The 27,213-nt window shown below is 38.2% G+C and overlaps 1 protein-coding gene across 3 annotated transcripts in view; it reads right to left on the reverse strand.

Moving 5' to 3' along the window:
• Nucleotides 1–27,213, reverse strand: part of SCFD1 (sec1 family domain containing 1) — a 94,623-nt gene that overhangs the window by 9,355 nt on the left and 58,055 nt on the right. For 2 of the 3 annotated variants that reach the window (XM_060175225.1, XM_007516836.3), the window contains 6 exons: nucleotides 25,863–25,933; nucleotides 22,247–22,326; nucleotides 18,525–18,587; nucleotides 16,583–16,658; nucleotides 5,621–5,674; nucleotides 2,111–2,163 (listed from right to left, as the gene is read on the reverse strand). In XM_060175225.1, coding sequence (XP_060031208.1) covers nucleotides 2,111–2,163; nucleotides 5,621–5,674; nucleotides 16,583–16,658; nucleotides 18,525–18,587; nucleotides 22,247–22,326; nucleotides 25,863–25,933 — 397 coding nt within the window. The remainder of the gene's footprint in view (nucleotides 1–2,110; nucleotides 2,164–5,620; nucleotides 5,675–16,582; nucleotides 16,659–18,524; nucleotides 18,588–22,246; nucleotides 22,327–25,862; nucleotides 25,934–27,213) is intronic. The other variant, XR_009545357.1, reaches the window with a different exon arrangement.

Raw genomic sequence — 27,213 nt, forward strand, 5'->3', positions numbered from 1 at the left:
GTGGAGAGAAAAGCAAAGAGATGGCGGTCTGGAGATGACACAGACAGCAGGGCAGCTCTGGGGAGAAAAGCAGAGCTGGTGTGGAGGCACATGCAGCTGGCCAAGGTGAAGCCCAAAGTGGAAGAGCTGGGCTGAACCCCAGCAAGGTGGACGACAGAGTCTGATGTACACTGATCTGGGACACTAGAGAGGAAGCTACGAGCAGTGCCATGAACACAAACCAAACTCCACTAATAACCCCTTTCAGCATATTCTCATCAGCACCTTGCTGACAAAGGCACTACTAATACTAACTATGGAAGCCAGCAGAACCAAAAAATACAATGTGCACGGTGCCACCTACTGGGAAAGTAAAAGATAATCAGATCAGTTCTAAGTTGATCCTGACATATATATACATTTTTTAAAAAATGCCACGGAGATATAAAATGGCGTGAGTGGATCAGAGATATAACCCAAGGCGACTTGAGAACTGAAGGGGATATAACATTGTAAGAAGAGAGCTCTCCAGACTTCAAAGACACAGAAGATCTAGCTCCCTATCGGAGGCCAAAATAACAAATGCAAAGACATTTAAAAAATCATAAGAACAGGGCAGGGGTAGATAGCATAATGGTTATGCAAACAGACTGTCATGCCTGAGGCTTCGAAGTCCCAGGTTCAATCCCCTGCACCACTAAACCAGAGCTGATCAGTGCTCTGGTAAAAAAAAAAAAAAAAAAAAAAAAAAAGTAACACCTAGAAAAACAATTTACAGAGAAACAGAAGACCAAAATCAAACCACAAACAACCCTCAGAAAATCAAATTAATAAGCTTAGAGTATAAAATAGAAACCTTTTTTTTTTTTTTTTGCTGCCAAGGTTTGTATTGGGGGTCCACACTAGTGTGATTCCATTTCCAGTGAACTTTTTCCTTCTTTAGATAGAAGTAAGGACTGCAAAAGCTGTATAAGGGCAAGAGACTGGCATATTTTAATGATGACTCTGTAGTTACTATCAGGCCACCTCTAGTTGGGGAGTCCTGAGATTCCCAAACAGACATGATGGGCCTAGACTTCAAATAAATCCCTCTCTCCATTGTTACCGGTCATCTCTATCAGGAACAACAAAACAGACCCCTTTGTGGGCCTCCATAAGACCTTGACCTCACCTTGGATCAACAACAGTAGAGAATGTTCCATCCTCTGAAGGGAGGCTGGACAACATATTCTGTGCTACACCTGAGGAAGATGGGTCCTGATATTGGGGCAGCTTGGAACGTTCCTACTCATGACCACAGAATGTGAAATTGGATCTACAGGGGTGCAGAGGTCACATAGGCTCCTAAGCTGAATACGAGTCCCATACATCAAATTGATGGGGTTTACAGTTAACAATATTCATATACCTTTCCCATATTTGGGAGCTACTCTCTTCCCTGATCCAATTTTCTGGTCCTTTTTCTAGCCATGACATCATCTCCCCCAGACAATAACTAGGATCCACCTGTATATCAGATTTCAGGCGCAGGGGGAAAAAAAATAGTATAGCCACAGGATCTTTGGAATATAACTAAAATATGCCTACTAGCTGTTTACAAAATGGAGGACCTCCCCCTTCCCCTGCCAACTCTTCATCTGCATTACTCCAGCCTTTAGGTTCATGATTAGTTAACTCTCTTTTCAGACACCAGGTTCCAGATGCTAGGAGGATGCCAACCAGACAACCCCACCAATGTGTCCTGGAGCTCCGCTTCCCCAGAATCCCAAAACACTAGGGAAAGAGAGAGGCAGGCTGGGAGTATGGATTGACCTATCAACACCTATGTTCAGCGAGGAAGCAATTACAGAAGCCAGACCTTCCACCTTCTGCATCCCACAATGACCTTGGGTCCATAGTCCCAGAGGGTTAAAGAATAGGAAAGCCATCCAGGGAAGGGATGAAATATGGAATTCTGGTGGTGGGAATTGTGTGGAGTTGTATCCCTTTTATCCTATGATTTTTGTCAGTGTTTCCTTTTTATAAATAAAAAATAATGAATATACATACATATATATATATTACCTATATGTGTATGTTTGTATATACATATAATAAAAACCAATAAGTTACACAAGTAAGAGCTGCTTACCTGTCATTACCTCGCAGCATTTTGGGATCAAAATATCTATAGTCATCAGTTTCCTAGAAAAATAGTCATCAGTTAATTAAAAAAAAAAAGAGAGAAGTCATTTACAGGCATCAGTTTTATGGGAAAAATAGAACTTTCTCATGACTGCGGAATTTCTTTTTAGAAAGCTAGTTTGGTGGCTTAAATGACTTTAATTTATGTGTTACAATGTTCACCATCACTACCAATATCTATTATTGTGTGTATTGTTATTTTAAGTGCTTCAGATAAAATTGCTAACTTAACTGCCATAACATATATGAACTAGACAGTTATTGCTACTCCTATTTTTTCATATGGACAGGTTGGATTATGCAGGGAGTATATTCCAAGGTCACTTGACTCCTAGATATGGGAGCTCCAGGATTTGAATCTCTTGTTATTTATAATGCCCATGGTTTTAATTATTTATTAAATAAATAAACAATTTATTTAATTATTAATTTAATTAATTAATTAATTTATAATGCCCAAGGTTTTTATTATAGCCCTTCTCAAGTTTTCAAGCTAATGCATGGTAAGTATTTTTAGTTTTATAATTTTATTGTGTCCATGATTTTACTGAATATACAGAATACCCAATACAGATCATAATCTCTCCTATTTGAGAACTCTGGAGTCAGATGTATTATAACACTCTCAGTGGGCAGTACCTCACCCTTTCACATGTTAGTATTTGTGCTGCTAGAATGAATGTTAACGTAAAATAGTATACCTGAAAACTAGACAGAGCCTCAATTTCCACTGACTTAAGGTCAACTTTTACCATAAAATGAGTTCTATAAAATTAATTTTTTCAAAAATTTGTTGATCTCAGAAGTTAATAAGGGTTCATGGAATTCTATACAATACTGGAAACAACTTCTTGTTAGTAAAATGTTTGCATGTATTGTTTTTATCAATCTTGATGTAGTCACTTCCTAATTTCTGCCTCCCTCTTTCCAGAGCACAGTGAAAAGTTCTGTCCCAAAATGACCAGTGACAAATTGCATGTGTTGCCACACTATTAATCTGGTATTCAACAGTGGACAGTGATAATCAATGTCCAGAATTATCAGTCCAAATTTACTGTCAAGTCACACATACACACACCACCACCACCTTTGGAACACCCATTTTTCAAAAAATCTTTTTTTGATAGAGACAGGTACAGAAGTAGAGAGAAAGAAAGAGCCCACTGAAGCTTCCTTCATTGCGGTGGGGGCTGCGCTTGACCCGAGTCGCTCATACGGCAAAGCAGCACACTACCCAAGCATTTCTCTGGTCCATCAGAAAATCCTTTAGCATTTTGCTCTGTGGAATCACTACTAGCTAGTTCGATTTATAAGGCAAGAACTCTAGCTGATTTTTAAAAACTTACTTCTTCCAATTTGAATAAGGAAGTCTAAAAGGGATTCACTAAATGTATGTGGTAAGACTGCATCTAGAATTGGAGAGATGCCTGCAGTGCTGCTCCACTGTTTACGAAGTTCCTTTCTCCCCTGCCAGTGGGGACCAGACCCTCAAGTATGGTAACATGTTCTCTCTACCTGGGTTGCCAACCATACAGCCCCACAACTCCAGCACTCAAGATTAGTGCCCAAGCCTTCTTTAATGCATTCTGATAATCTCTTCAGTACCTGAATAGTTTATTCAATTAAAAATAGATGAACTTGTATAATTTGGAGGAATATCTGAACAAGATCTATAATTTAGCCATTCAGGTGTCTTTAATAGAAATAGTGTGGAAGAAGTATGTATGTTGGACCGAGCAGCAGGAAAGAATTCCGGACTCTGGCTTAGTCTGGAAATAGTGTTACTGGGAAAAGTCACTTAACGTATCTTATTGGTTTCTTCTTTGTTGTTTAGTTCTGTTTCTTTAAGCTCTAAATTCCTGTGATTTCATGTGAGGCATGGTTTGCCCTTATCAGTACAGCATAGTAGTGGTACAAATTAAAGTCTGTATATTGGCTGACTGTGCATTTTGAGTAAGTTAATTGACCTCATTGTGCCAGTTTCTTTATCTACAAAATGAAAATAATAATGTATTTTTCTTACATTTTAATGAGGATTAAATGAGATTGTATGCTTAAAATATTTTGAATGGCTCCTGAAATAAATGTTATACACACAATAAAAAGTTAACTAGTAGCTCTATTATTATTATTCATTATCTCAATTTCAAGGTTAGGGACAGTAATAAAGTATATTAAATTTCCTCAACCTTTTGTAAATTTGATACCTGTCTAGATTTTTTATTTTTATTACTGGTTCAAATAATACAGAAATTTACTGTGTTTTATAAAATTGTATTACTTAAAACAATTAATTATAAATGTAATCTTTTAGCAAGCTTTTTAAGAGCTATTTCTACATTCCAGAAAAGTCCATTGTTACTATAGTATAAGCCATTTTCTCTGTATCAGTTCTAAAGTGGTTGAATCTAACCCTTTCAGCTTATCATCAAAAACAGTTCTCTCCTTCCTTTAATAATTGCCCTTTTGGGTATTTTTATCACACTGTACCTGTGTTTTATAAAGGTACATTTTAAGATATATTTTTTTTAATATCCATGAATGTTGTTATCATCATGTTTTACCAATTACAAGAAATATGAAACATTAACCTGGAGTTTCTATCTTCTCTTTTCTTAGCATGGCGTTCTAAGCATTGCTGCCAAGTTTATGGTGATCCAGATCAACCCAAAGATGGGTTTGGATCAGAGAACATTTTGTCTTTCTTGATTCCAGATTCTTATGATAACCACCCCCTAGTTGTCAAAGTAACAGGATGGACTAGTTTATGAAACAGAATGTGATGACTTTTACATTCCTTTCTTGAATTATATACACATCTGTTGTAAACATAGCTTGAAAACCCATTCTGGGAGTAAATGCTAACAGTATTTACCCATTTGTCTGTTTAGCCAATAATTTACCTTTTTCAACTTACTTTTTCAGTCCCAAGTAAGTGACATCTGAAAATAGGCACTTAAAATTTCACTACATATTTATTTCTTAATCTTCATAAAATTTAAAATGATGTGGTTTACATGATCTTATTCCAACTGGTTTTTTAAAATGTTTTTATTTGTTTACTATTGGGTAGAGACAGAGAAATTGAGAGGAGAGGGAGAGAAAGAGAGAAAGACACCCACAGTCCTGCTCCACCGCTTGTGAAGCTTTCCCCCTGCAGGTGGGGACCAGGGGCTTGAGCCTGCAACCTTGCACACTATAATATGTGTGCTTAACCAGGTGCACCACTGCTTGGCTCCCCAACTGATTCCTTATAGCGCTTTTTCATTTACAGAAATTGGATCCTCAGAATATAATTTATATCTAAGATAAAATCTACATATAATTTGGATGACAGCTAGCCAGAATGGTTTCAGGGAAGTTCTGCTGTGTTCCTCTCTTAGGCTTTTGATAGTCTTTCATACTAATAAGTTTGATACACTAAAGAATTTACAAGCAAAACATTATAGTTACTCACAGGGTTTGACTTCATCTCCATGAGATTGTCCAAAATACGTGTAACGGGTAGATTCTGTGGAAGAAATTAGTATTTTGCTATTATTAGAATTACAAACCAAAGGTGTTTTTCTTTTTCCTGCTATAAGCAAAACAACCTAATCATTCTGTTAAATATAGTTTCAATTGAACACATTATCTCTGTTAAATACAGTTTCAATTGAACACACTAAGTGTAAGTTTTATGTGGTGTCAAAGATGTGAATATACTTGAAATTTCCAAGAAAAAAAAATCTAATTCTAAATCAAAAAGTTTTATGTAAGCACTAAGTCAGAAGAAGAAATCCAGAAGTCAGTTTCAGCAAAAACAATAAAATATCTAGGAATAGGGGCCATGTGGTGGCACACTTAGTTGAGTGCACATGCTATAATGTGCAAGGATGTGGGTTCAAGGCCCCAGTCCCCACCTGCAGGGGGAAGGCTTCCCATGAAGCACTGCTACAGGTATCTCTCTGTCTCTCTCCCTCTCTGACCTCCCCCTCCTCTCAATTTCTGGCTGTCTCTATCCAATAAATAAAGATAATTAAAAAAAAAATTAGCAGGGCACCAATGTAAAAACCCTGTGGTGAAGGGGAGGGTGGCCACTGGGCTTCCCAGCATGGCGGGGGGTGGAGTGGGGGGTGAGGGTGAGGGGGTGGGGATGGGACACAGTCTTTTGGTGGTGGGAATGGTGTTTATATACATTCCTATTAAAGTGTAAACATATAAACCACTATTTAATATCAGAGGGGAAAAATTGATCATATGTCTAGAACTTCTTAAAACACAGACTGTCTTTTTAATACATAGGCTGAGTCTCTGAAATGTTGACTCTCTCAAAAGCCTAGACCAGGGAGAACAGAAGCAACTGGTAGCACAGCTATATATAAGATGCTGGGTATTATACCCCAAACCCTAACAAAGGGACTTTCCAAAGTTAACCCAAATCACCAAATAATATGATGATAACAATAACTATCCATTGTCTTCTTGAACCCTAAGACAACAGGAACCTCACATTTCTACTATAGAGCCTATATTTTCCCCAGTTCTGGAACCTTAGGGTGGGGCGCACTTTCCTGCATGCTTTTCTCAATTCATATCAAATAATATTGCATCCTCAGATCACAACCTACTCAACGCAATGAGTGCCACCCCAACATGGTTCACTTCACATTGTAACCAGAGACTTCAGGTGTGGAATGACAACCCTTCAGCTTCATCACTCAGGTGAGACCTTTCCTTTCATAGTATTCTCTAATTCCATTCCAGGTGGTCCACTCCCCAATAAAGTCCCCAAACCTAGATATAGTCCAGGTCCCCTAAGATAAGAGCATAGGTTCACATGTGCCCATAAACTAGGGAAAAATATATACATGAAAGCAGAAGTACACAACAGCATGCAGGGAATACCCCCAACACTTCATCTGCACTATTCCAGCCTTTAGGTCCATGATTGTTCAACAATTTGTTTGGCTTTGTATGTTAACTCTCTTTTCAGCCACCAGGTTCCGGATGCCAGCAAGATGCTGACCAGACTTCCCTGGACTGAAGACCCCACCAATGAGTCCTGGAGCTCTGCTTCCCCACAGACCCAACCTACCTAGGGAAAGAGAGAGGCAGACTGGGAGTATGGATCAACCAGTCAACGCCCATGTTCAGCGGGGAAGCAATTACAGAAGCCAGACCTCCCACCCTCTGCAACCCATGACCCTGGATCCATACTCCCAGAGAGATAGAGAATGGGAAAGCTATCAGGGGAGGGGATGGGATATGGAGATCGGGTTGTGGGAATTGTGCGGAACTGTACCCCTCTTATTCTATGGTTTTGTTAATGTCTCCTTTCTTAAATAAAAAAATTAAAAAATTAAAGAATATATCTAGGAATAAACCTAACAAAAGAAGTGAAAGACGTATACTGAAAATTATGAGTCACTATTCAAGGAAATACTAAAAGATACAAAGAAGTGGAAAGATATTCCATGTTCATGGGTTCAAAGAAATAACATAATCAAAATGAATGTTCTGCCTAGAGCCATATACAAATTAAATGTAATCCCCAACAAGGCAGCACTTTCTTCTTCTTTTTAAGAGAATAGAGCAAAAGCTACACAAGTTTATCTGAAACCAGAAAATATCTAGAACCACCAAAGCAATCTCGAGAAAAAAGAACACAAATGGAGGCAAAAATGCTCCCAGATCTCAAACTATATTATAGAGCCACTGTAATCAAAAATGCTTGGTATTAGAGTAAAAATAAATATAAGGACCAGTGGAATAGAACTGAGAGCTCAGAATTAAACTCTCATATCTATGGACATGTAATTTTTGAGAGCTTGTTTGGGGGATCACAGCTACTCATACACCCTCGACCAAAGACCAGTCCGTCTCTTTTCGGGAAGTCCGTCCTCTCTGACTGAGCACGCAGCTTTGGGAGGGATGCACATGGAGTGGTGAGGTGGAGGAAGGGGACACCCGCCTAGCCAGCCAAATCAGCCTAATCAACCCTGGAGATCAATGGGGTGACAGATGTCGCAGCCAGATCACCCTCACATCCTGGACATGTAATTTTTTGACAAGGGGGTACAAACTATTAAATGGAAAAAGGAGAGTCAACTCAACAAATAGTGTTGGGAATACTGAGCTGAGGTGTGCAGAAAAAAATAAGTGAATCATCACATTTTACCACATACAAAAGTAAACTCCAAATAGATCAAGGACGTGGATGTTTAACCAAAAGCTATAAAATACTTAAAAGAAAATAGCAGTAGGGCTATTTTCCATCTAAGTTTTATAGGCACCTTCAATGACACAAGTCCCATTGCAAAGAAGAATAAATCATCATGCAAACAAGCAAACTTCTCACAGAATATGAGATCTTTACATGCCATGTATCAGATAATGGGCTAATAACTAAAATATATAATGAGCTTACTAAACTCAGTAACAACAACAAGTGACCTCATCCAAAAGTGAAGGGAGGATATGAACAGAACATTCATTAAAAGAAGAGATCCAAAGGTCAACAGACATATGAGAAAATGCTCTAAGAACTGATTGTGAGAGAAATGCAAATAAAGATAACAACAAGATAGCATTTCACTCCTGTGAGTGTTATACATCAGAAAAGATAGTAACAAGAAATGCTGAAGAGGTTGTGTGGGCAAAGGAATCCTGCACTACTGGTGGGAATGTAACTAGGTCCAGCCACTATGGAGAGCAGTCTGGAGAACTCTCAGAAAGCTAAAAGTAGACCACCCCTATAACCTGGAAATTCCTCTCCTGCAGATATATCCTAAGGAATCAAACACACTCATTCAAAAAGATACATGTTTACCTATAGCAGCACAATTTATAATAACAAAAATCTTTTTTTTTTTTTTTTTAACTAGAGCACTGCTCAGCTCTGGCTTATGGTGGTGCAGGGGACTGAACCTGGGACTTGACAGAGCCTCAGGCATGAGAGTCTGTTTGCATAACCGTTATGGTATCTACCCCTGCCCCAATAACAAAAATCTGAAAGCAGCCCAGGTGTCAAACAGATGAATGGCTGAGAAAGTTGTGGTATATATACACATGGAATACTACTCAGCTGTTAAGAATAATGAAATCGGGAGTTGGCCGGTAGTGCAGCAGGTTAAGCGCAATTGGCGTGAAGCACAAGGACCGGCTTAAGGATCCCGGTTTGAGCCCGTGGCTCCCCACCTGCAGAGGAGTCACTTCACAAGCGGTGAAGCAGTCCTGCAGGTGTCTATCTTTCTCTCCCCCTCTGTCTTTTCCGCCTCTCTCGATTTCTCTCTGTCCTATCCAACAACGATGACAACAATAATAACCACAACAATAAAGCAACAAGAACAACAAAAAGGAATAATAAAAAAGAATAATGAAATCATCTTGGATGGAGCTTGAAGGAATCTTGTTGAGTGAGATAAGCCAGAAAGGGAAAGATAAATATGGGAATGATCTCACTCATGGGCAGAAGTTGAAAAACAATAAAATTGGACTGGGTCTGGTGTACTGTGCCAAAGTGAAGGACTGGGGTGGGGCATAGGGGGCTTTCAGGTCCTGGTACATGATGATGGATGAGGACTGAGGCTGGGGGTGAAAGTGTTTTGCAGAAAACTAAAAATTCTATACATGCAGCAATAGCTGTATTTACTGTAAACCATTAATCCCCAAAATAAAAAATAATGAAATTAAGTAACTTTCTGCCACTGTTTCATAGTGACTTCTCACCTCAGTGATTCCAACTGCTCCCAGTGAGCTCTTTCCCTCACTTCACATAGAAGAGAAAAGAGAGATATGACAGCACTGTTCTGCCACTCATAAAGCTTCCTCGCTGCATGGTATTCTGATGTGGTGTCAGGAACGCAAACCCAAACTCTCATGCATAACAAAGAGTGTGCTCTACTAGATGGATCTATCTCATGGGTCTCAAATAATGTTTGTGGAGCTGTATGACTAAAAACCCTAACAGAGTTCATTTCATCTCTAATGTAGATACTTATAAGTTAAAAAGAACTTCCGCTCTTTTGAAAAAAGGGGAAATAGATACATACACAAACATTACTAGTTTTTTTTTTCTTTTCTTTTCTGGGATAAATTCCAAATTTCAATGATATGCTATATTGTTCTTTTAGGCAAATTCACTTTGAACATGAAAATAATGATGCTGGTGTTGGCAAAGAATGGTTCTTGACATGGTTATATGTCTGGGGTAAGAAACACTTTTGTTGCATTTCGGCTAGATGATGCTTATCACTATTTTGAACATAAGAACACACAGAGTCCAGAAAATTTACTAAGTGACTATTATGCCTATTCAAAGTGCATTCCTACTGGGATTGTGTTCTCTGCCTACTTTGAACTCGTACTTCCTTTGTGAGCAGTACAGGATGTTCTGAAAGTCATGAATTTTATATCTAAAAGACCACATACACCAATGGCAACAGTTACTCTGATTATTCAAATAACTTGAGATAACATTTCTATAAGAGGTTTTACTCAGTGGCATAAAACATTTTATTTTTTACTAAATGAACTATCACCAAGGAAAATACTACTTTGAGCAGACAGAAGATATCCCTTTGTTCTTTTACAGATCAGCAAGTAAAAACCTTTAAAGATGATCTAAGCCAAATAAAATCAGATATTTCATTATTCTCTGATATTTGTGTTGGTCAAGAAAGTTTTAATATAAACACAGAAGCATTCAGGCTTATTGGATGTACATCCTGAATTCTACTATTTAGAACTAAAATCCCAACAACGCAGCAGAAATTTTAATTGCTTTGTTGCAAATAAAATTTAATTTGTTCATGTAAGTACATATGAACCGTAACTTTTTCTACAGCATAACTGAGTATACACTTAAATCTATAAAGACGCTTTATCACAAAATGGGTAGAAGAGCTAAAGAGACACTTCAAAAGATGACACACAGATGGCTTACAGGAACATGAAAATAAAGTTCTCCATGACTTGATATCAAGGAAATGTAAATCACAACTATAATGAGGTAATCTAATACCTATGAGGTTGATCTATATCAAAAAGACTGAAGACAATGATGGGTGAGGATGTGGAAAGAAGACTTCATACACTATGGGAATGCAAACTTGTCCACCTTTTATGGAAAACCAGTATATAGAACATGAAATATTTTTATGGAAAATATGCATATGCCTCTGTTCACTGCTGCTCTATTTACAAAAATACTCAAGATATGGAAACAGTTTCAAGTACCAGTAACAGACGAGTGGAGAGAGAAGTATCCAAAAAGGAATATTACTCAGTTTTAAGATGAAGTACTGCCAGCTGGAACAGTTTGGGTGGAATTGGAGAGAGTTAAGCTACACAAAAGTAAGTCAGAGGGAAGAAAGACAGATACTGTATGATTTTACTCACGAGTATATTATGAAAAAAAAAATAATAATGGGGAGCTGGGCAGTAGCGCAGCAGGTTAAGTGTACATGGCACAAAGTGCAATGACCGGTGTAAAGATCCCCAGGCTCCCCACCTGCAGAGGGGTCGCTTCACAAGTGGTGAAGCAAGTCTGCAGGTGTCTATCTTTCTCTCCTATTGTGTCTTCCCCATCTCTCTCTTTTTCTCTGTCCTGTCCAACAACAACAGCTATAACAACAATAAGAATAACAACCACAACAAGGGCAACAAAATGGGAAAAATAGCCTCCAGGAGCAGTGGATTTGTAGTGCTGGCACCGAGCCCCAGTGATAACCCTGGAGGCAAACAATAATAATGGACTAGATGAAGTAAAACCAAAACAAACCACTGGGCTCTGATTACAGAACTGAAATTATGGGGGCGGGGGTCTGAGGTGGGGTGGGGTGGTCACTAGGTGGAAGGAGATGACCAAGGGATTGCAGTAGAAAAATATTGCTCTTTAGTAATAGATGTGGCGAGTAACATACACCTAACAGTGGGAAACTACTTAAAAAATTTTTTTTAATATTTATTTTCCCGTTTGTTGCCCTTGTTTTTTATTGTCGTAGTTATTATTGTTGTTGTTACTGATGTTGTTGTTGTTAGATAGGACAGAGAGATATGGAGAGAGGAGGGAAAGACAGGGAGAGAGAAAGATAGACATGCAGACCTGCTTCACCGCTTGTGAAGCGACCCTCCTGCAGGTGGGGAGCTGGGGGCTGGAACCGGGATCCTTACACTTGTCCTTGCACTTTGTGCCACCTGCACTTAACCCACTGCGCTACTGCCCGAATCCCGGGAAAGTGTACTTCTAAAGCATATAGTGTTGCAATGCAATTATCTTAATTTAAGAATATATGTAAACTAAAGGGGACGTGGAGTTGAATTCGACATCAACATTAATATTGAATATCTAGTAATATTTCTCTCTAAATCATAGACTACTAATGCTAATAACAAAAAAAATAACAGGATTATAGGGGTCTAGCCAACATATTCAATTCTTTCAAACCCAGATTTAATAGTATCAATTCCTGGCAAATTTTATCTACACTCTTACCTGCTCTCTACTTTTCTAGAATCTCTCTCTAAAATAGCAAATCATTTCAGTCACAATTATATTTCCAGGTGCCAGGTGGTGGCACACTTGGTTGAACGCACATGTTATAATGCTCAAGGACCCAGGTTCAAGACCCCAGTCTCCACCTGCAGGGGCAAAGCTTTGTGAGTAGTGAAGCGGTGTTGCAGGTGTCTCTGCCTCTCTTCCTCTCTATCACCCTCCTCCCTCTCAATTTCTGGCTGTCTCTATTCAATAAATAAAGCTAAAAACAAAACAACAACAAAAAAAAACGGGAGTCAGGCGGTAGCACAGTGAGTTAAGCGCACATGGTGCGAAGCCCAAGGACCAATGTAGGGATCCCGGTTTGAGCTCCTGGCTCCCCACTTGCAAGAGAGTCGCTTCACAGGTGGTCTGCAGGTGTATATCTTTCTCTCCCTGTCTTCCCCTCCTCTAACCATTTCTCTCTGTCCTATGCAACAACAACATCAATAACAACAACAGTAATAACTACAACAACAATTTTAAAAAGGGCAAAAGGGAAATAAATTTAAATAAATAAAAACAATTATATTTCCAAAATAAAATCTCTGAAAAACTCATCACACATTAAATAATTGAAAGTAGTTTCTTAATATAATTCCCTATCTAGTCAGTGTTAAATTTTCTTATTGTGGGTAGGGGAGGCAGCTCAGTGATAGTGCTTGCTTTATATGTGTGAGGTCTTGGGTTCAATTCCTGACATGAGAGAGCAACAAAGATGAATGTAAGTAAAGCCCCATGAATGGAAGAGTCAGAAACAAATAAAATGAAGACTGGTCAGAGGAGGTGGCTCAGTGGGAAAGTACATGTGAAATCTTGGGCTTGATACAAGCACTGGATTAAAAACGAACAAAAGTCTTGTGTTGTATACATTTTTTTTTTCTTTTACAATTTTATGTTACAACTTATTTTAGTCACTGTTTATCACTGGGACTTGGTGCCTACAAGGCTCCACCTGGTGGCTATCTCCCCCTTTTCCTTTGTTTTGATAAAAGTGAGAAACATACCCTGCAGCACTTCTCCGTCACTATGGCGCCTCTCCCCTGCAGGTGTGGATTGGGAGTTTGAAGCTGTATCCTCACCCTGTGTAAAGTGTTCACTCTATTGGGTAACCCACCACTCAGTCCCCAAACTATAATCTTTTCCTTTAATTTTTTTTTTGCCTCCAGGATTATTGCTGGGGCTCGATGCCTGCACTATGACTCCACTGCTCCTGGAGGCCATTTCCCACCCCCCCCTTTGTTGTCCTTGTTGTTTTATCGTTGTTGTGGTTATTATTATTGTTGTTATTGATGTCACTGCTGTTGGATAGAACGAGAGAAATGGAGAGAGGAGGGTAAGACGGGGAGAAAAGGATAGACACCTGCAGACCTGCTTCATTGCTCATGAAGTGACTCCCCTGCAGGTGGGGAATTGGGGCTCGAACCAGGATCCTTATGTGGATCCTTGTGCTTTGTGCCATATGCACTTAACCCACTGTACAACCGCCCGACCCCCCCAAATTATAATCTTAACAAAAGCTTGTACACTACAGTTAGATGATAAATCTTCTGAGTCTTTTCAACATAATGAATTTTAGTGCTGGCTATTTATTCATTTGAATTATTTTAGTAAGCATCTCAAAAAAAGTGAAAGTCTTTTAAATTATGTAAAAGTGCTATTATTTGTCATAATATTCCAGAACAATTATCCTAACACAAATGTATTATAAAATGAAATATGAATATCATTTAAATGGTTTTATGTGCTACCCGATACTTGGAATACATAAAAATCTCCTATATATAACCTGTAAAACTGGATATAACAAGACAAGCTTTTTCTTCTAATATAAAACATTTATTCAGATTAAAAAAAAATAATATTTAGAGATTTAAGTGGCATAAACAACTCAAATTTTCAAGTGTGAGACAGATGGAATTCATCTCAAACAGTCTCTTCTCTGACATCTATTTCCTTTCACTTTTCCAAACCACACTCTAGTACTTTCGTGAAGAGCAATTTTGTAAAATTTACCAAGAACAATTAAAAAAAATTTCACTCTTTTAGTGGGTATGGTATATGTGAAAGCCAGTGAAAAATCAAAATCTGATTACATGTCAATAGTATCTCAATAAAATAGGCAAAAAAGTAAAAAATATAATAGTAATATAAAATACCACACATAAACACATGGTAAAGATCCTATTAAAAATGGGTGAAAATTTCGTATCTTTCCACAAGGAGATCCAAAAGGCCAAAAGATATGAAAAAAATGCCCAAAGTTACTTTTAATCAGGGAAATACAAATAAAGATCACAATAAGATACTATTTTATGGGCGGTCGGACGGTAGTGCAGTGGGTTAAGCTCACATGGCATGAAGTGCAAGGATCCTGGTTTGAGCCCCTGGCACCCCACCTGCAGGATGGTTGCTTCACGAGTGGTGAAGCAGGTCTGCAGGCATCTCTCCCCCCCCCCATCTTCTCCTCCTATCTTGATTTCTCTCTGTCCTATCAATGGAGACATCAACAACATCAATAACAACAACAATAGTAACCACAACAACAAACAACCATATCAACAAAAGGGAAAAAATAGCCTCCAGAAGCAGTGGATTTGTGGTGCAGGCAGCGAAAAAAAGGGTACTATTTTATGGCTGTATGTCCTACTTTAGAAAGAACAGTAACAAGTGTTGGCAAGGATGTGTGTGTGGGGAACCTCTACAATACTGGTTTTGGTCCAATCCTGTGTAAAACAGTTTGGAGACTTCTCAGAACTCGGAAAATGAACCTACCCTATAACATGGCAATTCCTCTCCTGGGGATGGATGTATTTATCCATCTGAAGGATCTATGTACCTTGATATAGATAGCAACACAAGTTGTAATAGCCAAACTTGGAAGCAAAAGCAGATGAGAGGTTAAGAAAGTTGCAGTATATATACACAATGGAATACTCAGCTGTTAAAAATGATGAAACTGGGGGTCGGGCGGTGGCACAGTGGGTTAAGCTCATGTGGCACAAAGCGCAAGGAACAGCCTAAGGAACCCGGTTCAAGCCCCCGGCTCCCCACCTGCAGGGGAGTCGCTTCACAGGCGGTGAAGCAGGTCCGCAGGTGTCTATCTTTCTCTCCCCCTCTGTCTTCCCCTCCTCTCTCCATTTCTCTCTGTCCTATCTAACAACAATGACATAAATAATAACTACAACAACAAAAAACAAGGGCAACAAAATAAATAATTAATTAAATTTAAAAAAAAAGAATTTAAAAAAATTGTTATGTTCATTATCTCAAATGTAATTAGGTTAGCTTCATCACCCCAAAATGTAAACTCTACTTTAAATATTTTACTTACTAAAATTCACAGAACTTTAGACTATCTAACTTATTTCTTTAAGGTATGTAAAAATACAAATGAAATGTATTATGTAATAGCTAATTATTCTAAGCAGGTTATGTTCATTTTTTTCAGTTAAAGTATTTTTTGCAAATCTTATAGTAACTAAAGGAAAATAAAAATGTCAGTAATGTTCCAATGATAATAATAAAAATCAAAGCACAAACACACAGAAAATTACACAGTTCTGAATAACGCATTATAAAATATCCTCCTAGTTTTTTTTTTTTTTTTTTTAAAGAGAGACACTCTTGATTCTCTCTCTCGCTCTCTCTCCCCACCATTAAAATTCCTTTCAGTGTGGTGAAGGCCAGGCTCAAATCTGAGCCAAGTACATGCCAAAGCATGTAAGCTATTTTGCCAGCCCATTCTCATGTTCCTATATATGTCCTGGAAGAATCCTTGACTTTATTTTATTCCAAATATTTATAACTTAAATACTTCTAAAAGTTGCTCTAGCTGAGTACTCAGTCTTCCAACACCTATGTTTAAAAGTTACCAGTGTGTACTTTAATAAGTGTACTCACTTGCTGTTTTAATACCAGGTTCTTCACTCCTTCCATCACAAACTGTGATCCTGTATTCATGACTCGTGATAAGAGGCTAGGGCCAAAAGAGACAGGTCACAGTAATTATGTTATTTTTTCATTTGTTATAGATAAAATACCTGACTGATTATATACCACATGCTGATGCTCACTATTATTTTTGTTAAAGTGATTTCAAAAATTCTGCTTCTACTGTACAATTTAAATTTAACAAGAAACTACTCTATGAAAACTAAAAGGTTCTCTAAAAAAAAACACACACACTTAGCTATAGCTTTTTTTTTTTTTTTGCAAATTAAGTTTGAAGAGAAATTCTTGCTTTTCAGAGCATCTGTGTGCTAAAATAATATTAAAGACAGTAATGGAGATAAATGCTTTAGGAATTCAAAAATACACTAACAGTGAAAATACATATGCTTGATAAATACAAAGAACAGGCCAAAAGTTACTGTTTTTTCTATTTCACAGAAGCTAGATCTAATTTTGCACTGTATACTGTCTTCTATAAATATAAAGTCTTATTCATATAAAAATGTAAAACATGAGACATGCAGTGAGTCTTAACTCCTCAACTCTGGAAAATGTTCACTGAATCAACAACTTCAATTAACCTTAGACACATATTTTCTTTTTTAAATCCTGAACTACAAAATCCACAAGAAATCAAATAAGCCCTCCATAGTCAGTAACATTTTTAAGGAAGTTTATTTTATGAAGTCCATGAGAGTAATTTGTCAAATACATTTTCTTTGTCCTTTCTTGTCCCTACTCCTCCCTGAAATGAAATGCTTTTAGTTTGTTTGAAGTTGTGTTTTAAAGATTTTTAAAAAAATATTCATTTATTCCCTTTTTTTGCCCTTATTGTTTTATTGTTGTAGTTATTAGTATCATCGTTGCTGGATAGGACAGAGAGAAATGGAGAGAGAAAGGGAAGACAGAGAGGGGGAGAGAAAGATAAGACACCTGCAGACCTGCTTCACCGCTTGTGAAGTGACTCCCCAGCAGGTAGGGAGCCGGGGGCTTGAACCGGGATCTTTATGTTGGTCCTCGTGCTTTGCGCCACGTGCGCTTAACCCTACTACTACACTACTGCCCGACTCCCTGAAATTGTTTTTATTAAAAGCAGTAGTTCAGGGTGAAGCTAAGAGGAAACTATTTTCCTGAGATCTTAATGTCCTTGTCTTAGGAATTTGAAACTAGTGTAGTATGTAACTAAATAAGTAGTGCCTTATTCAGTTCTTCTGAAAATCATTCATATTCTAATAGATTCTGTGGAATCAGAAATAATACTCTGTCCTGGGGGTTTACCTACCATTTAATAGTATACCAGGCTTGATCTTGAAGCTAGGTCCCGAGTGCCTAGCATCAAGGCCACACTAATTACTATCACTGACACAAAAATGCAATGTTTTAAGAATGAAGAAACAAAATCAATAGTTCTGCCACATAGAATATAATAACTTATATTATAAATAAAATTTTTAATCAAGGAAGCCAAAGGCACATTGACATTTAGTTTGTATCACGATGAGAACATTCTATATTCAAAATGTCAGACTTTGGGCTTTTAAGTTATGAAAATCTAATTACGGGTAATGGGTAGTGGCACACCTGGTTGAGTACATACGTTATTGTGCAAGTTATGAAAATCTAATTACGGGGAATAGGTAGTGGTGCACCTGGTTGAGTGCATACGTTATTGTGCGCAAAGACCTGGGTTCAAGCTCCTGGTCCCTACCTGCAGGGAGGAAGCTTCACAAGTGGTTAAAAAAAAAAATGGGTTGTAGGTGCCTCTTTTTCTATCAGTCTCTGTCTCTATCCAAAAATAAGTTAAAAAGTAAGTTTTAAAGAAGGGTGCATGAAAAAAAAAATCTAGTTATGGCCTGGAGTACCAGACTTAAGAGTCATTAAGAATACTTACCCCATTGGTTTAGTGCTAGTATTGCCATAGCTGGCTGGAGTTGAGGCCATCTTGGCAAAAGCCCTATGAAACAAGAATAAACAAAATTTAAATAGTAAAGCTAATGTTTGTTGGAAAACAAAGTAACCAAGTGGAAAAACAATTCCACCACTCGACCTATCCATGTTTCAACTACTCAATGTATACATGTGAGCAGAGATGCAGAGACAGACACACAAACAGAAACTGCACCATACAATCTGAATATAGACTCAAATGTTGCCTATGTTACAACTTAGCTATCATCCACCAAAACGTAATGTTTTTAATTTTTTTAATGTTTTCACATTAGTCTGTTCCTTTATCTGTTCACTCTATAAGTGTGCTTTCACTGAGAGTGAGAAGCTTTCATAGCATGTTTGCTTTTATATTCCAAATATGTAGATAAATTTAGTTTGTAGTTAGAGATGAAATGTTGATCAAACAGATTAATGGACGGCTTTGTAAACTGTTTTTTTTCACTGTACAATAAACATGGATGCTTTCCTAATAAATCTTCGACAACAATTTTTTTCCTCAAGATTTATTTATTTATTTACTTATTTATTTATGAGAGAGAACCAGCGCATCTCTGGTACATGTGATACCAAGGAATGAAATTAGATCCTCATCCTCACACCTCCAGAGCTCTGGCCCATTAGGGAAAGATAGAAACATGCTGGGGGTATGGATCCACCTGTCAATACCTATGCTCAGCAGAGAAGCAGCTACAGAAGCCAGAACTCCTACCTTCTGCTCCCCAAAATCAACTTTGTACATACTCCTAGTGGGGGAGAAGTGATAGGATGAAGATAAGAAGGTTCTGCACTCCAGCTCCATCAGAACCCAGAGAGAGAAAGAAAAGGAGAGGGACACATGGAGGTAGTAATGTTGCCATGAGTGGCTTGGAGGGGAAGAGAGGATTGAATCAGAAAAAAAGAGGGGGGCAGTTATGTATAAATGTGGACAGACAGTTGTAGAGAAGATGGCTGGCCCCTGTCTACAACCTTAGGGGAACTGCGGTGGTTTGCAGTGGGGAGACTGAAGATTCAGAACCCTGGTGGTGGGAATGGTGTGGATTCAAACCCCTGTCGACACATAATTTTGTAAAATGAAAAAAATTAATGAAAAAAGAAACTAGATCCTCATACTCTCAAGTTCAATAGTTTATCCACTGCACCATCCCTTGGGTCTCAAAAGTTTTTCTTTTCTTTCCTTCTCCTTTTATATATTTTTATTTATTACTGGATAGAGGCAGAAAGAAATTTAAGACAGCTGCGGCCTTGCTTCACTCACCACTTGCTTTCCCTATGCAGCTTAAGGACCAGGGACTTGAACTTGGGTCCACTGTAATTTATTCCTTTAACTAAGTGTGTCACCACTTGGTCCCCCAATTTTTTCTTTTAATGGGATCCCATGGCATAAACCAAAGACCATACACATGCATGGTAACACTGAGCCACTTGTCTGCTCAATTTTTTTATATTTATTTATTTTCCCTTTTGTTATCCTAGTTGTTTATTGTTGTTGTGGTTATTGTTGTTGTTGTTATTGATGTCGTAGTTGTTAGATAGGACAGAGAGAAATGGAGAGAGGAGTGGGAGACTGAGAGAGGAAGAGAAAGACACCTGCAGACCTGCTTCACCACCTGTGAAGCGACTCCATTGCAGGTGGGGAGCCGGGGGCTCAAACCAGGATCCTTATGCTGGTCCGTGCGCTTAACCAACACTGTGCTACCACCCGATTCCCTTCTGTTCAATTTTTATTCTATATTTTGAGAGGGAAAAAAAGGGAGTACACACAGGAAAACACTATTCCATCATCTACAGAATTCCCTTTGGTACTGGTCAATAGTGCTTCCAAGAAGTGCCAGGGGTTGAGTGAGCCAAGAGAGGTAAGCATAGTGAAGCATTCATTTTACCTACTGTGTCATTCTGAGGTCCCTACAACATAATGTAACGATTAATTCTTTTTTTTAATTTAATTTTTAAAATTTATTTTCCCTTTTGTTGCCCTTGTTGTTTTTCATTGTTGTTGTAGTTATTGTTATTGTAGCTGTAGTTATTGATGTCATTGTTGGATAGGACAGAGAGAAATGGAGAGAGGAGGGGAAGATAGAGAGGGGGAAAGAAAGACAGACACATGCAGACCTGCCTTTGAAGCGACTCCCCTGCAGGTGGGGAGCCGGGGGCTCCAACCAGGATCCTTACACCAGTCCTTGCACTCCGTACCCCATGCGCTTAACCCACTGCTCTACCGCCCAACTCCCGTAACGATTCGATTCTATCATGTCTTATAGAATGCATTATCAAATAATCTTGCATCAGCTGATCACAACCTAATCAACACAATGAGTGCCACCCCAGACTGTGTCCAGAGACTTCAGGTGTGGAACAACAACCCTTCAGCTTCACCACTCAGGTGAGACCTTTCCTTTCATAGCATTCTCTAACTCCATCCCAGGTGGTTCACTTTCTAACAAAGTCCCAAAACCTAGATATAGACCAAGTTCCAGGAGATAGAGCATATGTCCACACATATCCATAAACAAGGGCAAATATATACCTGAAAGCAGTAGTACACTAGAGTTTGCAGTGAGTACCCCCCAACACTTTATCTCCACTATTCCATCCTTTGGGTCCATGATTCTTCAACAATTTGTTTGGCTTTGTATGTTAACTCTCTTTTCAGCCACCAGGTTCCAGATGCCATTAGGATGCCGGCCAGGCTTCCCTGGACTGAAGACCCCACCAATGAGTCCTGGAGCTCCGCTTCCCCAGAGACCCACCCTACTAGGGAAAGAGAGAGGCAGACTGGGTCAGACCAGTCAACGCCCATGTTCAGCGGGGAAGCAATTACAGAAGCCAGACTTTCCACCTTCTGTAATCCCCAACAACCCTGGGTCCATGCTCCCAGAGGGATAGAGAATGGGAAAGCTAGTGGGGAGGCGACGGGATATAGAGATTGGGTTGTGAGAATTGTGTGGAATTCTAACCCCCCCATCCTATGATTTTGTTAATGTCTCCGTTCTTAAAGAAAAAAAAATTAAAAAAAAGAATGCATTAATTTACTCACTAAGCCTACCACTGAGCATCCAGGATGGTTTTCAAAATCTGCTCATTAGAATTTCTTCTAATATTTTATTCCATTTTTTTCTTTGGGGACAAATTCTTAAAATAGGTAAGTTGAAGCTTTATAAAAATGCACTTGGAGTCGGGCTGTAGCTCAGCTGGTTAAGTGCAAGTGGTGCAAAGCGCAAAGACCAGCTAAGGATCCTGGTTCGAGCCCCCAGCTCCCCACCTGCAGGAGAGTCGTTTCATGAGCGGTGAAGCAGGTCTGCAGCTATCTATCTTTCTCTCCCCGTCTTCTCCATCTCTCTCTATTTCTCTGTTCTATCCAACAACAACGACATCAAATAACAACAACAAAAACAACAAGGGTAACAAAAGGGAATAAATAAATATTTTTTTAAAAAGCAGTATGGGGCTGGGCAGTGGCGTACCTGGCTAAGTGTACAAGGACCCTGGTTGTAGGTCCCTACCTGTAGGGGGAAAGCTTTACAAGTGGTGAAGCAGTACTGCAGGTGTCTGTCTGTCTCTCCTTCTCCAACCCCTTTCCCTCTCTTTTCTCTGTCCTATCAAATTAAATAGTTTAAAATATGAAAAATAAATAAATAAATAAATACTGAGGAAAATAAAACTTACTTCCATTGTCTGATATATTGCAAGGGACTAAGGTTGCATCCTGCATCAGTTAAAGCTTTCTTGTACTGCTCCAAATCAGCCTAAAATAAGAATAAGGAAAAAAAATTACTTTCATGAAAAAGAACATTTTACTCTTCATTATTTGTTAAATCAGTCAGATCAAAGGCATGAGTTTAATTTGAGGGGCTCAAGCAGATTCAAATCACATCCTAAGTACCTAAGGCAAATACCACACATGATTACTCCCGACAGGCTTCCAAATCACCTATGAAGTAAATATTATGCCACGTCTCAGGAAGTTCAATAGTTTCCCCACTACTGTTGAGATAGTGTTATTATGATAAGCATTTTTCTTTTATTTGTTGTCACTGGGGATCTGCTATTCCAGATCAACTTTTTCAGATCAAAAAAGGCAGGGAAAGATCCCATAGCACGTAAGCTTTCCCCAGTGTGGGTGCGGTCTGGTTTGAACCTGGGATGCGACATGGCAAAGTGACACCCCTCAAGTCCCCCACAAACTATCATGCCAGTCCTTCAGATAAAAACTCAATAAAATATTTTGATTAAAAAATATTTCAAAATTAAAATACAAAAGGTATAATATCAATGAAAGGGAAGAACAGATTCAGATTTCCCACGTCATATTTATTTTTGAGGACCAGATTCATTAACTGAATTTATTGTAATACAATTTTTTAAAAAAAACCCTTCCCCTTCCTTCCTTCACATTTAGTCTAGTTGAATTTGTTAAGTACCTGAGCCTATCAAGATAGTGACCCCATAAAAAGAAAAAAAAAAAAAAAAGAAAGAAAATTAAGCAGCGGGAGTCAGACAGTAGCGCAGTGGGTTAAGCACATGTGGCGCAAAGCGCAAGGACCAGCATAAGGATCCCGGTTCAAGCTCCCGGCTCCCCACCTACAGGGGAGTCGCTTCACAAGCGGTGAAGCAGGTCTGCAGGTGTCTATCTTTCTCTCCCCCTCTGTCTTCCCCTTCTCTCTCCATCTCTCTCTGTCCTATCCAACAACGACATCAGTAACAACAATAATAACTACAACAATAAAACAAGGGCAACAAAAGGGAATAAAAAAAAAATTTAAAAGAAAATTAAGCAGCTCTCGCTACTCTACGTTTGGCATAAGTAGTGCATAATCAGATATCAGCAGTCTTAATTTGCTTTAAGTCTCAGTGATAAAAATAAGCTTAGAAAATATACATTTCAGGGCCAGACAATGGCGCACTCAGGTTAAACGCACATAGTGGGAAGTGTAAGAAAACATACACTTCATCCCCAAAATAATCAAATTAAGGAAACAGTGAATAAGGTTTTAAAATTATATAAATACTCCGCTTCCCCAGAGACCCACCCTACTAGGGAAAGAGAGAGGCAGACTGGGAGTATGGACCGACTAGTCAACGCCCATGTTCAGCGGGGAAGCAATTACAGAAGCCAGACCTTCCACCTTCTGCAACCCACAATGACCCTGGGTCCATACTCCCAGAGGGATAGAGAGTGGGAAAGCTATCAGGGGAGGGGGTGGGATATGGAGATTGGGTGGTGGGAATTGTGTGGAATTGTACCCCTCCTACCCTATGGTTTTGTTAATTAATCCTTTCTTAAATAATAATAAAAAATTATATAAATAGAGTAATTATTTTTTATTTTTAATTGTTACCAGGTAAAAAAACATTGGGGCTTGTTGCCTATGACACATCCATGGCTATTGGTGGCCAGTTTTTCTCTCTTTTCTCTTTCTTTTATTGGATATGATAGACAGAAATTAAGAGGGGAGGGGGAACAGAGTGGGAGAGAGAAAAAGAGAAACCTGCAGCACTCCTTCACCATTCATCAAGCTTCAATTCTGCAGGTGACTAGTGGCTTGAACGCAGGTCCGTACACCAGGTGTACCACTGTCTGGCCCTAAAATATATTCTTTTTTTTTTTTTAACAGCAGCATCACCATAATTTATGTCCTTTGACATTATTTATATATAGCTGTCTTATAAAGTAATGACACCGGTTGCTTCTGATCTCCATAATCTAAGCTTTTAGAAGAGTCAACATTTCAAAGAACAAGTCATCACTAGAAATGTATTAACAATTTTAGAACACTGTTAAAATTCAGTGTGATTATATGTTTGAAGTCTTAGATTGAATGAACATATACTCAGCCTATGGTCTGTGCATTAAAAGGTTTGAGACATTCAATCAGTTTTCTCCCTCTCATATTTAATTAAATAGTGATTTATGAGACTACAAGCTAACAGAAGTATACATAAACACCATTCCCACCACCAAAAGACTGTTTGGGGTCCTCCCCCCAGTGAGGCTGAATATCTAGTCTCACCCAGAGATTTTTACTTTGGTGCCCTACTCAATAATATAATCTTAAGGAAATTTTATACAAATATTATACTAGAATCCCCTAAGGTAAAAGTAGAACCCTATTAATGAGAGGTATTTCTAAAAGGCAAGCTATACTTTCTTACTGAAGTAAAATAAAACAAGAGATAAATTCTATTCCTAGGGTGAAATAGAATTGATGTAAAGCATATACTGAGTTTAATTTTTTTTTTTAGAAAAAATTATGAAACACCATAATTAGTGGGAGTCTTACAGTCTAACAATATGATAAAAAGAGTTGCTAACAGCAAAGGTTCATTGTAGAAAAAAAATAAAACGACTGCCTATAATACATTCAGTGATTAAAAAAAAAAACAAAAAACTTTGGAAGGGAAGATTTTTTCATTTCCAATCATTCCTAGAAATGTATTGTTATGGGGGCCAGGTAGTGGTGCACCTAGTTAAGTGCACACATTACAGTGCACAAGAACCCGGGTTTAAGCCCCTGGTCCCCACCTGGAGAGGGAAAGCTTCATGAGTAGTAAAGTAGGACTGCAGGTGTCTCTGTCTCTTTCCCTATCTTCCTCTCCCTTCCCAATTTCTCACTGTCTCTATCTAATAATAAGGAAAAATAAAAAAATAAATGTATTGTTATAGGAGCAAGTAATACCAAGTATCTGAAATTTTTATATGAATCACATAGTGATATGAATCATATGAGAAAGGACTCTGAAGTTTAACTTTATTAAACTAGGTTTTATTCAGAACTTCTGGAAATTGAGGTATTTTCCTTGAAGTGACCCTTCTCAGTATTATGGCAGAATTTAGTTTTAACACAATATGAAAGTAATACATTTGTACTTTAGGTTACAGATGAATTTCTTGAAAGGCAAATACACATGAGCAATTATATCTTAAAGAAAGAAAATTTCTGAGATCATCAGATCCTAAAAAATAATATATGAACCTTTTGAAAATAGAGCAAACTTGTTCAACTCAGTTTAGCAAAGTTCTTTTTCAGAAATAAGAGTTTTGGCCACTTGAATTCAGTTTATATTCCAGTAAAGTAAGAGTAGCCAGACATTTGATAAGTGAGTAGGTCTCTTGGTAACAATAAATGCTGCTATTAAACTCAGCAGTAATAGAATCAGCCTTACCAAATTGTTTTTCTTTTAAAGAATGAAGTAGTTATTTGGCCATAGTGATTTTCACTTCTATTTTTGAAACTAACAAGTATTCCCCCTTCCTCCCAGAAATTGAATACAGAAGACATACCTCAGACGGTGCCTGTGGTGCACTTATATAATAGATAAGGAACAGCCTCATTTTATCTTCTGGTGTTCCTGCTACATAGGGCAAGACAGACTGTTAAAAAGACTTTGTACTTCTGGTTTGTTATGAATAATACTCAACATAAGCTTGTTAAAAAAAAAATCCAAAGAATATATAAATATGAAGAGATATAGACATGGTCTTTGATTCAACTGATTTAAAACTATAGGAACTAAATTACAGGCAAAATACAGATATACAGAAGTATTTTCTATTTTCAGAAATGTCTATAGTGTTGGTATTTTCTTTTCAGATAGAAACGGAAAAAGAAACAATAAAGAGTGCCAGGTAGTATAACAAAACAAACTTCTAAAGAAGAATGCATTTCAGACAAAGGGGCTGCTGGAAGGTGGGTCACTGATAAGAGGGCAGGAACTGCATGCCTAAGATCCCTGGCGCCACAAGTGCCAGAATCATGCTCTTTTTTTTTTTAGTATCTGTCCTTCTGTAAAACTCTCTCTCATATGGTTTAAACCATCAGTTTTCTTTTTAAAAAAGGTAATGTTGGTAATTATGTGAAGACAAGTGACATAAAAATGGCACTGTCTTGGAAAAGAAGTTATATGGTCAACATAGTACTGATTTTGGTAGCATCGTCAGTTTTTTCACTGAGTAATAGGACATATTTCAGAGAACTTTTGATTGTTTTGGGGTCAGGGAGATAGTGAAATGTGCTTAGGACATAGGATTTGCATGCCCAAAGGTTGAGAGGTCCCAGGTTCAATCCCTGGCACCATTGTACGTGAAAGAAGAGCAGTGCTCTGGTCTTTCTCTGTCTCATGATAAGTACAAATTAACTCATCTTAAAAAACATTTAAAATTATTTGTTGTGAATTTCATAAAATTTTATTTACTTAGTTATCAGTGCTGTTTTACAAGACAATAGTTGTCTCAGAGGTATAAATTCACATTTTCCCCAATACATGTCAGTTCACCTAACCCACTCCCAATGTGCAACCTCCCTCCACCACAGCTCATCAGCCACTCTTCCTTTTATCTCCCTTGCTCCTTCTCTTTTTGTAACCTCAGGTCTACAGACATAGACATTAGGTATGTTTTGACCTGTTTTTTTTTCCCCCCCTCGGGTGATCAGAGAGAGAAGTTAAGTGTAATTCAGAGAGCTCTTTTTCAACCTGAACAACATAAGAGTGAGTTGATGTGCTGCCCCATCACTGTCAAATGTTTAAACATTCTCCAATATAACAATTGACAAAATCAAGAAATTCGAATTATATATTACTACCATGGAACTCTCCGATGCCATTTCAAATTTCATCAACTGTCTTTTTTATCT

The sequence above is a fragment of the Erinaceus europaeus genome, chromosome 16 (assembly GCF_950295315.1).
Source record: "Erinaceus europaeus chromosome 16, mEriEur2.1, whole genome shotgun sequence".
NCBI classification, from domain to species: Eukaryota; Metazoa; Chordata; class Mammalia; order Eulipotyphla; family Erinaceidae; genus Erinaceus; species Erinaceus europaeus.